This window comes from Bidens hawaiensis, unplaced genomic scaffold (genome assembly GCF_021521415.1).
Source record: "Bidens hawaiensis isolate Kalapana, Puna unplaced genomic scaffold, B.hawaiensis_p1.1 tig00018032_1, whole genome shotgun sequence".
In the NCBI taxonomy this organism is placed as follows: Eukaryota; Viridiplantae; Streptophyta; class Magnoliopsida; order Asterales; family Asteraceae; genus Bidens; species Bidens hawaiensis.
The window spans coordinates 408688-423773 of record NW_027492721.1 but is presented as its reverse complement, the minus strand read 5'-3'; the positions used below and the strand labels follow the sequence as shown (position 1 = coordinate 423773).

The window sequence follows — 15086 nt, the reverse complement described above, 5'->3', positions numbered from 1 at the left end:
ATGATCAGTTAAAAGACACAAAGGCGAAAAAGCACATTGACAAACAAAAAGACACGATAATGAAAACTGACACGATGGAAAGCAAAAAGACACAATAGCGTATTTTTTTTTTAAATTTTTATATAACAAAATCATACTCATATTAAAGATAAAAATCGCTTGTTATTATGATGAATTTTATTTAGAAAAGAATATCATATGAAAAAGTTATAAACGTTTAAAATGATAGGGGAGTTAACATGTGACTTGCATTTGGAGAGACAAAATGTTTATTATTAATTTTATACCATTTTTCCTTTGGTACTTACTTGACACATGTAAATTTATTATAGTTTTTCACACTTCTTGTTTTTTGTTGGCCTTTATTTAATAACTCAAGGATATTTTAAGATATTTTATTAAAGAAATATAAAAGATATTTTAAGATGATTTAAGTTAAGTATTGGCTTCATACAATCCTAACTATGTTCGATTGACATATATAAGTCCCAGATATTGAAATGCCAAAAAATAATCTCAACTATGTATGTGGGGGTAAAGTTGACGGAAACTTAACCAGCCGTTAGCTTTTGGTGACGTGACCAATGACTTGTCTCTTAACCAGCTGACCGGGACGATGAGTTGTCATTAACCGGCTGATAGGGACGATGAGTTGTCATTAATTACAAATGAGCGAAAACCTAATAATCATAGGTGAAAACCAGCTTGTTGAAACAATTGAGCCAATGTGGTGGTGGGATTTGGCGGCGAAGATGGCCGGAGATGATGAAACCCTTATCAATGTCTTGTGCGGCAAAACCCATAAAAAAGAGTATGAAGTATAAACCCATATAATTGTTCGTTGTTTAGAAAAGGGTACCCGTCATTTGAGCTCGCGTATGAAGTATAAACGTCCTTTAATTTTTAAAGTGGCACATCTATTCCTTCATCTTATCAATTAGTTATCCTCAATTTTGATAAACAAAACTACATAAATCATATATCAAGTTAAATTAAATTTATACGTTAAATTATATTTAACATCTCCACCTCTCCTTCTCTCTTAGATGCATTGTAAAGACGCATTGTAAAGACGTGTTAAATTGAAATTTATTAATAAATATACAAGGTTTTGAATATTGATCTATTTACATGTACGAATCTATGAGATTACTACGACTTAATTAAGAATCATAATCACTTGACTAAATAATACTCTTATTGAAAGAAAATAGAAAAATTAGTATTGAAAATAATTAAATAATTTTATAGTAAGCATCTGTGTTTTAATAAATATGTACTCCTTAAAGTGTGTTTCTTTGTCTGTTTATAGGTGAATAATTCCCGGATTAAATTTGAGCATCTAATTTTTATCTTGGGTAATTTTAAAAATACTTTTCTTACAACAATTTTCACCACCCTCATCTGATGTATTTATAACGGGAGAGGGTTGTATTTAAAACACAAAAATACAGTTCTGTATATGAAGTTGATTCTAGTATCGAATATTTTCATTTGGATAACTTATTCTGTGTATTATCATAGAACTAAATAATTTACAATTTACAAACTTTTAGTGGTATCTCATGATTAATGAGTAATGAGACAAAGCAGCAACAGATTTTGTCTCTTTTACGTCCTGGTTATTCCACGTCAGCGGAAGGTATCCAATCAGGTGGTGGTATATTATTGTTATGGGAAGACCATCACCATTTTCATTTCCGTACTGTTATTATTATTATTATTATTATTATTATTATTATTATTATTATTATTATTCCTTCCTTCCTTGTTTATAAATAAATCATTCATTCACTGCAAAGCCAATCCTCTAAACCCTACTACATATTCTCTCTGAATCATCAAAATCAGCCTCTTAAGTACTACTACATTCGAACCTACCTGAAGCTTCTGGATTGATATATTATATACTGTAAGGTATACTTACTTTACTCGTCTAATCTTCGCTTTATTTTGTGTGAATGGAACAGAGTATTATTATACTATTTGTGCGTAATCTGTAACCTAGATCGAAATGTCATCCGATTTCAGTATAATTTGTAGCTGATGATCGTGCTAATAGCGATTCGAACCTAGGGTTTAAGTTTGTGGTTTCAAATCTCTAATCGTCGTTGTTAATGGAACAGAGCTTCCGTCAACTGTTTTACGTTCCTTGCTAATCTATTTTGGTATAATTTCTAGTTGATGATCGTCGTCGTTATAGCTAGGCTATAGATTTGATTTTTGATGCGTTTTAAGTATTAAAAACACATATTCTCCTTTGTTATTGTTTTGGTTCCGTTGACTTGAATTTGGATATACGAATGTTAGTTACTGTATCTCTAAACTTTCGTTTCTAATTCTGTATATCCCTTCTGAGTTTATTTGTGCTATATGTATGTTTATAGATCTGAGTTTTGTGTATGTATGTGTAAATCTGTGTTCATGATTTAAATAGATGTATGGATAATGGATGATATAATTAATTTTGTTTCTGTATGTTCTGCTTGTGATGATTTTGGAGATTCAAATTATACAGCTAACATTATATCGATATATGAATGATATCGTTGGTTGATCTAAATCAGTGTGGTTGTAATATGAAGTTATGTTGGTTGATAATACTAGATGAATAACTTATTGAGTTGGGGTAGTTAACGAATGTGGAAATCTTGATAAAAGGTACTTGATACTTTTTTAGTTTATCTGCAATAATTTGAAAAGATACTTTTTGAGTGTTACTTGTCAAGTTTCTTTACTCTCTTGGTTTCTCTGTTTTTGTTGTTGTTGTTTATTATTCTTGTTGTCACACTTTATGTTATCTGGTTTACTCACTTAATATGGCTTGTCCCACACTCAACCTATGAGTAGGATTTTACAGCTTACCTTTGTTTGTTTGCATCCACATCGATTTATCTAGGGAGAACCCAGTTTGAGTTGTTGTTGCTGTTGTTAATCTTGTTGATTATTCTATCTTATATACAATGTTTTCCTGCTGCTGATATTTTTGTAATGAGTCAAAAGAGTTTAAATAACTGTTAATATCAAGCTCTTGGTTGATGGTTTCATGTTAGAAGTGATTTCGTGTTTCTCATTTGTTGTGTTTGATATATTGCAAGATTGGTTTACAATGAGCCAGAGAGGAAAAGACACAAGCACAATGGATCCTGACTTTGAGGAGTACAAGCACAAGTATTACAAGCAACTAAGAGAGACTCGATTCAAAGACAAGCTTTCAAAGAAGACTGTAAAATGTCCCATTTGTCCTGATAGCAGAGACTACAGCTATCGTGACCTCCTCAGACACGCAAACCGGATTGTACACGAATCAAAAAGTGCAACTTTTAAAGAAAAGGCCCGACACGTGGGATTAACCGAGTACATGGAGATGAACTCTCCTACTCAAATCAACCGTCTTGAATCACCGAGTAAAATCAATTCAAAGCAAAACGTTAATGATGACCTACTCGTTTGGCCTTGGATGGCTGTGGTGGCTAACCTTCCTGTTGAAATTAAGAACGGTAAATATGTAGGGGACACTGCTAGAAAGCTAAAAGATGAGTGGGTCAAACAAAGTTACCACCCAGACAAAGTCCATCCTTTGTGGAACTGGAAAGGTTTCTCAGGTCTTGCAGTAGTTGGATTTGGTAAAAACTGGGATGGATTTGGTCATATGATGGTGTTTGTGAAGGCAATTGAGGTTAACAAACACGGAAGAAAAGATTGGTTTGATAGTGAAAGATGTGAAGATGATAAGTTGTATGCGTGGATTGCAACCGATGAAGATTATAAGTCACATGGTCTTGTTGGTGATTATTTAAGAAAGCATGGTGATTTGAAGACTGTTTCTGATGTTCAAGACGAAGAAAAAGTGAAAAATTCAAAGCTAGTTATGGGGTTGAAAACTTTGATAGAAGAAAAGGGTAAAAAAAGTGAAGAGATCATGAGAGAAATAAGCAAAACTGAAATGGAAATGGCCACTGCTATAAAAGAGAAGGAACTGATCACTGAGAACTACAATACAGGTATTAGTTTTTAATTTCTAGATTGTTTCTTGAAGTTACAGTTAATCAATTAAATGAGTAATACTTTATTCTTGGTTTAGAGATGAAAATGATGCAAGAAAAGGCCAATTATCAGCTTAAAAGAATCGCAATTGAGCATGAACTAAGCAAGGTTTCGCTGGAAGCGCGTGAGAAAGAATTAAGAGAACGTGAAGCTATAAACAAAACTGAGCAAAAGAAGCTTGACTATGAGAAAATGATGGTGATAATTGAAACTGATAATGTGTTAACTATGTTTTTTTAAGTGTTAAAATGGTATTATTATTATTTTATTTTTTTTCATCTTTTGCAGAATGAAAAGGCAATTATGGAGCAAAAGAAGGCATATGAGAGAATGCTGGAGTTAGCTGAGGAACAGAAGGTTTGTTACATAGTTTTTCCCTTAAATCATGTTTTTCGATTATTTATATATTTAATCTAAATAATATGGCAGAGGGAAAAAGAAAAGGTGCACCAGAAAATCATTGAGCTGCAAAAGAAGCTTGATGAAAAGCAACGGCTGGAGCTGCAAATTGAGCAAATGAAGGGAGCTTTAGAAGTGATGAAACACATGGAAGGAGATATTGAAGCAAAGAAGAAAATGGAGTCAATTCAAGAAAATTTAAAAGAAAGCGAAGAGGAACTTGAACACTTAGAAGCACTTAATCAAGCGTTAATAATCAAAGAAAGATCAAGCAATGATGAATTGGTGGATGCCCGAAAACTACTCATTTCTGTGAGTTTGGTTTCTTTCCTTCTGATGTTTATGTAGTTGTGAATGCTTAATTGCTTATTTACATTTTTACCCTTATTCATTTGAACAGAGTTTAGGGAAAAGTGCTGTTGGCCGCCCGCATATTGGTGTGAAGAGAATGGGAGATCTTGATGAAAAGCCGTTTATTGCTGCTGCCAAAAGAAACAGTGATAACAAAAAGGAGGTATCTGAAAATGCCATAAAGTTGGCATCTTTGTGGGAGGATCATCTCCGGGATCCTAGCTGGCATCCGTTTAAGGTCATCACTGTTGGAGGGAGCTGCAAGGTCTCTCTTTAACCCGTGTCTGTACATTTTTGTTCGTTTATATTCGTTCATTTATAAACGAGCGAACATGAACACATTTAATCAAACGAACGGACATGAACACATGTTCCGTCCGTTCATTTATGTTCGTGAAAGAAAGTTGGTTCATTTATATCCATATTTGTTTTAATATTCATTCAAATTATATATTACTAATACTAATTAAAAGGAATTTGATTTTTACATTTTAAAACCTTAAGTCCAATATAAAATCAGTGTGATATCTTTGCTTAGTTTTAAAATGTTGCATATGACTCTAAAGATAATGGTATTCTAGACTTTAATTTTTTTACTCGCATTTACTATTTGTTGGTGTTCGGTCACGTTCATTCGTTTATGTTCATGACCCATTTACAATGAATATTAATGAATGAACACAAGCGAGCATGAACAAGAAAATCCATTCTTTTGGCTTGTTCATTTGTTCGGTTAAAGTTATATGAATGAACACGAACAATTGTTCGTGTTTGTTTGGTTAGGTAACAGGCGAATCGAGTCTGGTGAGCCGGGTATGTTGGGGTGAACCTAAAACAGATTAATGCTCATTCTAAAAACTGTTTAATGCTCATTCTAAAAACTGTTTACTAACAGATTTGAACAACTTTGTATCCTTTCAACCCGTTTCCCTTTTAAAAAATAATTTTGATTTTACGGATATTATAGGAAGATAAGTGTTTCAACTGTCATATTTTCTTTCCATTTTGGCCGGTAAACCAGCACAAATTTTAAAAAAAGAAAAGATTGTAATACTAGTATTGGTGTATGATTGATGGTTGATTTATACAGGAGATAATTGATGAAGAAGATGAGAAGATTGCAAAACTGAAGGCTGAATGTGACAATGACGTATTCAACTCGGTTGTTGCAGCTTTGAATGAGCTGAATGAATACAACCCGAGTGGCAGATATCCGGTGCCCGAGCTCTGGAACAACAAGGAGAAGAGAAAGGCAAGCTTGAAAGAGGGTGTTGAGTTTCTTCTCAGGAAATGGAAAGCTGCAAAATATCAAACCAAGTCGGCTTATTACTGAAACTAGCTAGTTAGATCTTTACTGATAGATGCTAATATTGAGTCAGCTAATTAATTATATCAGGACTTTATGGTTTTCTAGTTAGTAGTTACAAATAGATATATGCACCTAGAGGTGTTAGCTTCTTTTCTTACATGACATGAAAAACAATCATCTTTTGGGATAATTACTATACTTAAATACTTTAGTTAAACGGATTATGTTTTGTGATGTGCTAGCTTAAACATGGTGTCACTAGTTTTGAGACATTAAACGTTGTTTTATGAGAACAGACAAATGAATATACAATCTTTTATGGTATTCGTCTCCTTCACGTTGCTAATCAATGTGCCATATATGATGTTCATTAATGCATTACCAAGTCTTAGAAAGCAAACTTGGAAGAACCTTTAGCTTAAACCAAATTCCTCTTTTTTAATCTTTTTTGATATGAGGATGATGGGAATAAGAACGGGAATTGGTAACTTTGGTAACTAACACATACACAATGATAGTTTTATATATAATCGGCAATCATGATTGAAGAATACGGTAATTTGGCAAAATAATATTGTATATGAGTCTACTTGAGTTATCCCGAATCAGTCAGTAGTTCAAAACGGGTAATTATTACGAACTTGCTAACTTAAAAGGGTCCAAACAGGTTTAGCACTACCCATGACTAGTGGCGTCAGGATATTTTTCACTATGTTCAAAAGTTTACAGAAATTTTACTATGCAGGGCCAACAAAATATTTTTGTCATATAGGGTCGAGTCATTGAAGAAACTTGCTTCAAATGATTGCTATTTGTTTTAAAGGTGATTTCATTTGTAGTAACGTGATTCTAAGATGACTTCATCTTAAATATTTTCATATTGACTAAAGTTAACAAACTACTAAATTAATAATAATCTATATAATAAACTACAATGTAACACTTAACTTAAAAAACAATCACATAATTCTCATAATTATAGAAGAAAGTCATCAGGGATTTTGAAATTTTAGGTCTTTAAATAACGTTTAAGATTTAGAAATCTCAATAGGCTTTTAATTTACTAAAAAGTACATGAAATTACAAAGTGAAACAGGTTTTTCTAAATAAAATGCAAAGTTAAAAATAGTAGAAGTCTCAAACATACGACCTCTGAAACTAAATGTACTTTAAGACAAAAATTTAAGTCAATAGTTAAAATAGAGTGGGTTTCGGTTCCATACAATACATTCTAAAATGCAACAATGATTGATGTCATTTGAATCCATTCTCCATTGCATACCTCCAACCCTATCCATACTTCATAACCATTGTTTGTCTCAACCACCTACTCCCGACACCTTGTTGTTACCGCCACCACAATCGATACCGTCTCCGCCCCACCGCCGCTATCGCCTCCACCTTCAACACCACCTCAGAGTTGCCCCCACCACAGCCGACACCACCACTACAAAATATAGTAGGTAAACCATTTTTTTTTCTAAGATAACTTATTTCAACCTGGCTTCATTTTAACTATAACTCATTTTGCTCATTACATGCATGCAGATCCTATTTTGACCAGGACCGAAACTTATCTCACTTCTATATTTATAGTTATTTGGTGGTTGTAAAAAGCCTTTTGTCTCAAGAATTCAATGCATTTCAGGCCCATGAGAAATAGGTATCCTCAGATCTTGTTACTTTTTATTTTTGATTGCTCTTTTTGGGATTGTGAAGAATCCAAAGTTTTCTTCTCTCTACAAAGCTTAACTTATATTTTATTCAACAAAATTGTAACTTTACATTACAAAAAAACATTATAAGATCGTATATACGTGTCTCGTTTCAAGTTAAGTCATATGATAGGTTAAAAAGAAAATTCCCTAGATGATTAGACGTGTGCCAACTGGAAGAGTTGCATATTATCAATCTTGGATGCTTTTACCTTGCAAAATATTCTCCACCTTTTAGGTTTTCCAATTCCCTCATGATTTTGTTCCCCCAACATGTTCACAACTTCCCATGATCCAAACCCTATAGTAATGTAAATACTTTAAGACTATGTGTTGTAGGGCTTCGTTGGCCTCCGATTCATCCTATAATATTACGTAACATCGTGCTGACTGGACTTTGACTAAGCTTCGGATAAAGCTCATGCTCGCTCATTTGACCCTGTTGTGGATGAAGCCCCTGCTCGTGAGCCATAAATATCCAAACCTTCCCCTCCAATCTCCCTTAGAGGTCTGCGAGTGAGATGACCCCCCCCCCCCCTTACCTGGGTTGAAGCCCTTGATCGCTAGAAGGTGTTATGGTGTTCGCGAGTGATGTGGATGAAGCCCCCTCGTTGAAGCCCCACAACACATAAGTAAGCTGTAGCTGTATTGCATTATTGTTATCATGTTTAAACTTTAAAAGTATCTTATTTTAACGGCAAACTTTAGGTATAAATATTTATGAACACATCTTTCAATTCACATTTAAAATCAGTTACAACATATAAAAAAATTATTGTAAGACATGCTAGTATGATCCTTCAATCCTCATTTGATCATGATCTTGTAGAGATATAAACAATCACATGTAAGATTCTTTCCTCCCGTCCATGATTTTGACACCCTACATTATCATAGTTTGATGAACTTGCCTACTAATCAAGGTTTTAACCACCGAGAAACCTTTTCCATGTTGAACAACCAGATCCTAGCCTTCTAAGGCTTTTTAGTTTTCTACCTATCAAAATTAGTATAGCAGTTGGTTCGATAAATGGTTTAGTTTTCAAGTAGTAATATAATATATTAATTATCCTAAATTCCTAATTACTAACTTATCTTACGCAGACAGACGAGACATTAGACATGTGATAAAGAAAAACATTTGAAGATATGATGCCTATAATATTTTCAGGAACAAGAGTGAGTAGCTCAACATGACAAAACAAAATAAGAAAAATTAGAAGAATCTAAATATAAAATCACAACAATATCAAAATTATAAATACACCATTGTCACATACATATGTTATGATCCAACCACAGTTACATACAAACTAACCTTGCTCTTTAGAATTTAGAATACGAACCTTAATCTTTTACATATTTTACATACACGGCCCCTCATAAAACAATATAGGAACTAAGCTTTCTAACTATTGCATTCGTCTTTTCATCGCAAGCTATCCGTTGTTATTATTAAAGATCGTCATACTTCTCAACTTTGTTGTCTAAGATTGACAATTTTTGTAAAAATTTGAATACTTTCACAACAAACTATGATTTATTTGTCGTGAAAAACTGAATACATTGGTATGAAAACTCATCGATTTTGTGCTTCACACCCGGAAGTTTTTGCCTGTGAAGGTTTGACCGAATTGCCAGTGGGGGGGGTGCAATGTTCCACGAGGTGGAGGTGCGTCGTTCACCGCTTGTAACCCTGAAAGAGAGTGATTGACCGGTGAGAACAACATTTGATTGCCAGTTCTGACCCCAGTTACGACTCATGCTCATCCAGTTCGTCTTTGTACCCTTGACCCACACTTTTTGAATATCACCAGCACCTGCGACATTGCTGATCAAAACCAAACGGAAACCGTTAATTGTGAACCTGATCCCCCCTGCTTTCCTGCAAGGGACTCTGCAGTAAAATATAATAAACACAAAGGTCAATTTCATAAAATTAGAAAATAAAACTGTTTGCTATGGGCGGGGTTGGGGGCATGATGGTTTTGGGAGAAGAACACTGTCGGGGGCGCTATTAGGAGGGGGGCTCATGTCGACTAGCGCTTTTGGGGAGAGTGGTGGGTCATGTGTTTTTTTTACCTCTCTCTCCCTCTCTCAGAGACACATACATACATATATAAATATATATAACATGGTAAAGGAACATTAAACCATATATAAATATTATGAAGAAGGGAAATAAATCTATGTGGCGATGAAATAGCGGTGATATAACACTATTGAGGAGGCTTTCTATAATGAACAACCTAAATATGGGATGTGTTACTTTACTAGCATGGTGACTTGTAGGTTTGTATTCCGAGCCTACATTCTCTAGCGCAACTAACGGAATTGATTTCGCAATTAACGTGGTGACATGGTACAATAAAAGTGTTGTGGGACCTACATACTTTAGTCTTATCATGAGTCATTGGTCGTACCGGTCCTTACATAGGGTACCTTCTCACTAAGCCTACCCAGTTTTTTCTACTTTTTTTAATTAAAAAAAATCATATCAACAAATGTTTTTTAAAGTATATTTTATAAATACATGCTTAAAAATAGTTTTTAATGGTAGTTTACTGTTTTAAATCTGTCTAAAATTTAATTACTTTACACATGGCCTAAGATAATACTTTAAAAAGGTCAAGGCAACTTATAATAACAAAAATCAAGATAAAGGTGCAATAAAAAAATGTAATACATAAACTATACATGTGTTGTCCATGTGTGTTTCTTTTACTATTATATTTCTAACACATAAGTCTTAACTCTAGTAAATAGGGATAATTCATTATTCAGGGGCGTTTATGACAAATGGTATAAAAACTAATAATCTAATTGAGGGTTACTTTAGTTTAATGCGAAACACAAGTTGTGTCGCTTGCCCTTTCTAAACTTTTAGCTTTGAAAAGTTACGCTGCTTGTCTTTTTTTAAAATTTCAGCTATGAAAAGTTAAGCCGCTTGTCTTTTACAAAATGTTAGCTATGAAAAACTGTGATATAAGATTATAATAAAAGGGTGGGAGATAGAAGTATACCGGCGGTAAGAAACGGGGACGATCCCAGCACGATACTCAGCAATTTTAAGAAACATAGGCATGGCAAGGTCGAAATGAGTACGAGGAGGGTTACACCAACCGCCATTGTCATTTGGCAACGCGTAATTGGGTGGGCAAAAATTGGTGGCAGTGATGAAAATGGAGGGGCTTCCGGGGGTGGCACCACTGCGGGTTGTTAGCACACTTTATTTCAAAACAAGCACCGCAACTAAACCCGTTATTAAACAATGCGGTGCTCAAAGCGGCTGTGTTAACCCCGTACCCATGGCTGTATAGGTTCCCGTACCCACAAGCACCACCCATTGTACCCGAGGCATCACTGCCGCCATAAAACGTTGCATGGGCGCCTTGCCACGCCCCGCCAGCATAGTTTCCGGGGAGTCTAGCCTCGGTGACCGACACGGTGGCGATCAGGAAGATAATGCAGCTGATGATTCCCATTATTATTATTATTATTATTATGGTGAAATGTGTGAGGGGATTAAGAGAATGAGGATGTGTGTAGGGTACTTATGGAGATGTTTGGGGGGTAGTTATGTAATTTTGACTTGTTGGATAACTGCTTTTTTACGCGTATAAATTAGTTAATTATGAAGTCGTTAATTAAGAGTGAGCAGGGATTGTGTGGGACCGGTAAAAAAGTTGGTTGTTTATATTGTGATTTATTTGTCAATTTGTGGATTGTTGGACTTGTATGGACCAGTATGATACTGTAGGTAACCGGATCCTATGGTTATTGTATATACATCTACACATTTATTTGCATCCATTTTGATTTAGAGGCAAGAGATTCATTCTAGCATAAATCTACATTTTTGTAATCTCATCATCAATATTTAGTCAATTTCTTGCAAGATACCTATTATGTTGAATTATGATGGGAAAGAGACTAGTTTAAACATGTCATGTATGGTTTGATTTACAATTTAACTATGACTAAAAACCGGTTTCCAGTCCAATCTAATATTAATCGGGAAACAAGCAAAGAAACATGTGAACCAGACAAAAGTGTAATTTTTTCTTTCATAATTTCATACAAATACATTAAATTGATCAATGTGTTTTTTGTTAGACTGCTCATCCAGGGTCCTTAAGCTCTCAAGGACGCCTATGAGGTACACGAAGAATGAAGCCTCACGAACCAGCCATTGTGTGGCTTGTCTTTGGGTGGTTTTTGGACAACGTTCATGGAGACGTACAGATGCCTACGGACAGGTGGGTGGCCCTCGTTTGTATCGTATTCTTTTGGTATAATATCAATTTTTTCTTTATTTATTTGTTAAATGTTGCAATATCAATTTAATAAAATTTGTAAGTTTATAAAATAAAAAACTTGTAAGCTTTGTTATATCTTTTTTTAAAATGTGATATTTACACATAATGAAATAATTATAGTTAATTATATTATTAAAAACTAAACTGTTTATTAAAATAAATATACTAGCCATAAAAAATATGTAACATTTGATTATGTAAAAAAACGTAACAAAGGTTGTAGCTTTGAGTGATTGACTGATTGCTTAAGAAAAAATTGTAGGAATGATTATAAACACATTAATATGTGAGATAACTAGTTAAGTTTGTAAAAAGTTTTGACTTATTACATTGCAAGGTTCTTAGCGATTTGTTTTAAGTGTTATATTGTAAGTAAACAAAAAGGTATAATTAACATATTTGGGCAAACAGAAAACCTTTTATTCTTGTGAAGTAAATTTGATCAATAGTTATTTAATTTACCCACAAAAGTACACAATGTGGTTGTCGGTTCAAAAGCAGGGCTATTTATTAGGGATGTTTTGTTAGGAGAAATGTACCACTTTAATATTAAAGCTTGTACATTTGTTTTGTTTTTATGTTGTTACTAGTTTACCATACTTATTTACCTTTTTTTCTTAAAAAAATTGTTTGTAACTTTGTAATCCTTACTCTTCTAGTTAAATATAGAGCTTCGTAGTGACCATATGAAAAGTTTAAACAACAATAATAACTACACAATAAATAAATAATTTTAGACAATGAAATATAGCGGATAAGAAACAAGGGATAATCATAATGTAAGAAAATATATAAAATTATATGATTCGTTTATGTATAGTTATAATAACTACTTATAGTTATGATAAGTAAGAGTCGTTGGTCTAGCGGAGCAAAGCAACATGTAAAATGTTGTCCTTTCATGAGAAGTTTAGATTTTGAGTAATGCGGTGAACGATAATATAAATTTAGTAAATAGTGTTAGCAGTTTCAAAAAAAACATTTATATATGTAATAATAAATTTTAGTTAATAAAAAAAGTATTAAATGCGGTAATTAATGTCATTAAAAAAGTACCGTAAGTAACCAAATACTATTTTAATATCCGTATACTTCACGTATCAAATGCTAAGCTTCCTTGGGTCTTTAGTCAAAATTAAAAGACGGGAACTAAAGTCAAAATAAAAAGTCAGTACGTGATCACCGGCCGTGATTAAAGGGTTGTGGGATATGAGATGGATACAACACAATTATTACTACACTTTTTAGAAAGTCATTTTAAAAGGTCCTTACAAATTAAAATTAAAATGGTAAGTTAAACATAATGGAGAAAACAAAATTTATATTCAAACTACTTTTATCCCCGAATTATGGGGTTGTTTTATATTATTTATTTCTAATATTTATTTAATTTTTGAATTTTTATTTTTTTAAATGTATGAAAATTAATAATATACTTATGGTTTGATGATAAATTGTTTCACAAATAAATGAGATGTTATAACCCAGTTTAAAAGCTATATGGTTTTGATGAGACCCAAGACCCGTTTATTTTTTTACTATAAAATTGGTGTTTTTAATTATAAATACTATTTATGAAAGTTAATAATATAGTTATGGTATGATGAAGACCCGTTCATTTTTTTACTATAAAATTGGTTTTTTAATTTAAATAATATATATATCTTTTTTAAAAGAAATATGATATTAATTTTTAGTAAATCATATTTTATAGGATTTTTACATCAATAATTTAGTGAAAATAATTTTTTATTTAATGAGATGTTATAACCCGTTTAAGGAATATCTGGGTTTGGTAAGACCTATACCCATGAATTCGGGTCAAATGCATGAGAAACTCCCATTTAAAAATCAAGCAAATCTGGTGACTCCAAACAAATGGGGAGCGACCACAACGCGACACGTAGGATTTTATGTTTTCGTTACCCATCGAGTTCAAGTAGGATGGTGTAGATGGAAAGCAGCCACAGGTATATTGTGCGACAAAAGTTTCCCAACTAAACTAAAGGAAAAATTTTATAGGGTGGCAGTTAGACCGGCAATGCTATATGGAACAGATTGTTGGACCATCAAGAAGGTACAAGTGCGGAAGATAGAGGTAGCAGAAATGAGAATGCTACGTTGGATGTGTGGGCACACAAGGTTAGATCGAATTACAAACGTTGTGTTTCGGGAGAGATTACGGGTGGCGAACATAGCAGACAAGATAAGGGAGTGGAGATTGAGATGGTTTGGACATGTGAAGAGAAGGCAGACGACAAATCCTGTTAGATCCGTAGAAAACATTATTATAGAGGGGAGGAGGGGTAGAGGACGACTTAAGTTGACTTGGGACGAGAGGATTAGGCGTTATTTGATAGACCTAAACCTCTCCGAGGACATGATGGAGGATAGGAACTTTTGGAGAAGTAGAACTAAAGTTAAGAATTTTTAGGGAGAAAAGAATACCTTAGGGCTTATATTTCCCGTATTTTGGTCACACACCAGAATGGTATTCTCTTTACATATATATAGTATCTGAATTATTATTATTACTATTATTATTTTATTAGTATTATTAATATTTATATATTATTGTTGCACTTTGATTTCCTTTGTATTGCTTCAAAAACATATGTACTTTAGAGCTGGGGGTCTCTCTGGAAGCCACATCTTTATCCCTTTGGATCGAGATACGGTGTGCCTACATCCCACCCTCCCCAGACCCTACTTATAGCTTCGCTGTTTGTGGGACTTCACTAGGTATGATTGATTGATTGATTGATTGTTTATATATATTATAGATTTTAAATTCATTATATTAAACAACTTGTTATAACTTTTAAGGTCTCCTTTTTGTCCAATTAGATTTATACATTGATCATCATTTGTAAGTATACTTGTTATTGATTTTGAACTATAGTTCTTTTAGAAAAAATTTACAAAAACATAGGAACATATTTAGCA

The 15086-nt window shown here is 33.4% G+C and overlaps 1 protein-coding gene and 1 pseudogene across 3 annotated transcripts; one reads left to right on the top strand and one right to left on the bottom strand.

Moving 5' to 3' along the window:
- Positions 1 to 1876: 1876 nt before the first annotated feature.
- LOC143555254 (protein INVOLVED IN DE NOVO 2-like) lies at positions 1877 to 6304 on the top strand. 2 transcript variants are annotated; one of them, XM_077044839.1, is made up of 7 exons: positions 1877 to 1912; positions 3099 to 4004; positions 4085 to 4245; positions 4336 to 4404; positions 4477 to 4758; positions 4847 to 5062; positions 5888 to 6304. In XM_077044839.1, exons 2-7 carry the CDS (start codon positions 3110 to 3112, stop codon positions 6128 to 6130), a joined length of 1866 nt encoding a protein of 621 aa, XP_076900954.1. In that variant the 5' UTR covers positions 1877 to 1912; positions 3099 to 3109; the 3' UTR covers positions 6131 to 6304. The 2 variants fall into 2 exon arrangements, with proteins under 2 accessions (XP_076900954.1, XP_076900953.1); XM_077044838.1 differs by lacking the exon at positions 1877 to 1912 and having other exon boundaries at positions 2552 to 4004.
- A 2748-nt stretch (positions 6305 to 9052) lies between these two features.
- LOC143555252 (expansin-A6-like) lies at positions 9053 to 11318 on the bottom strand (annotated as a pseudogene). The gene is made up of 2 exons (XR_013139170.1): positions 10845 to 11318; positions 9053 to 9718 (listed from the first exon to the last, which is right to left on the bottom strand). The product of XR_013139170.1 is annotated as an expansin-A6-like (transcript).
- Between the last annotated feature and the right edge of the window lie 3768 nt (positions 11319 to 15086).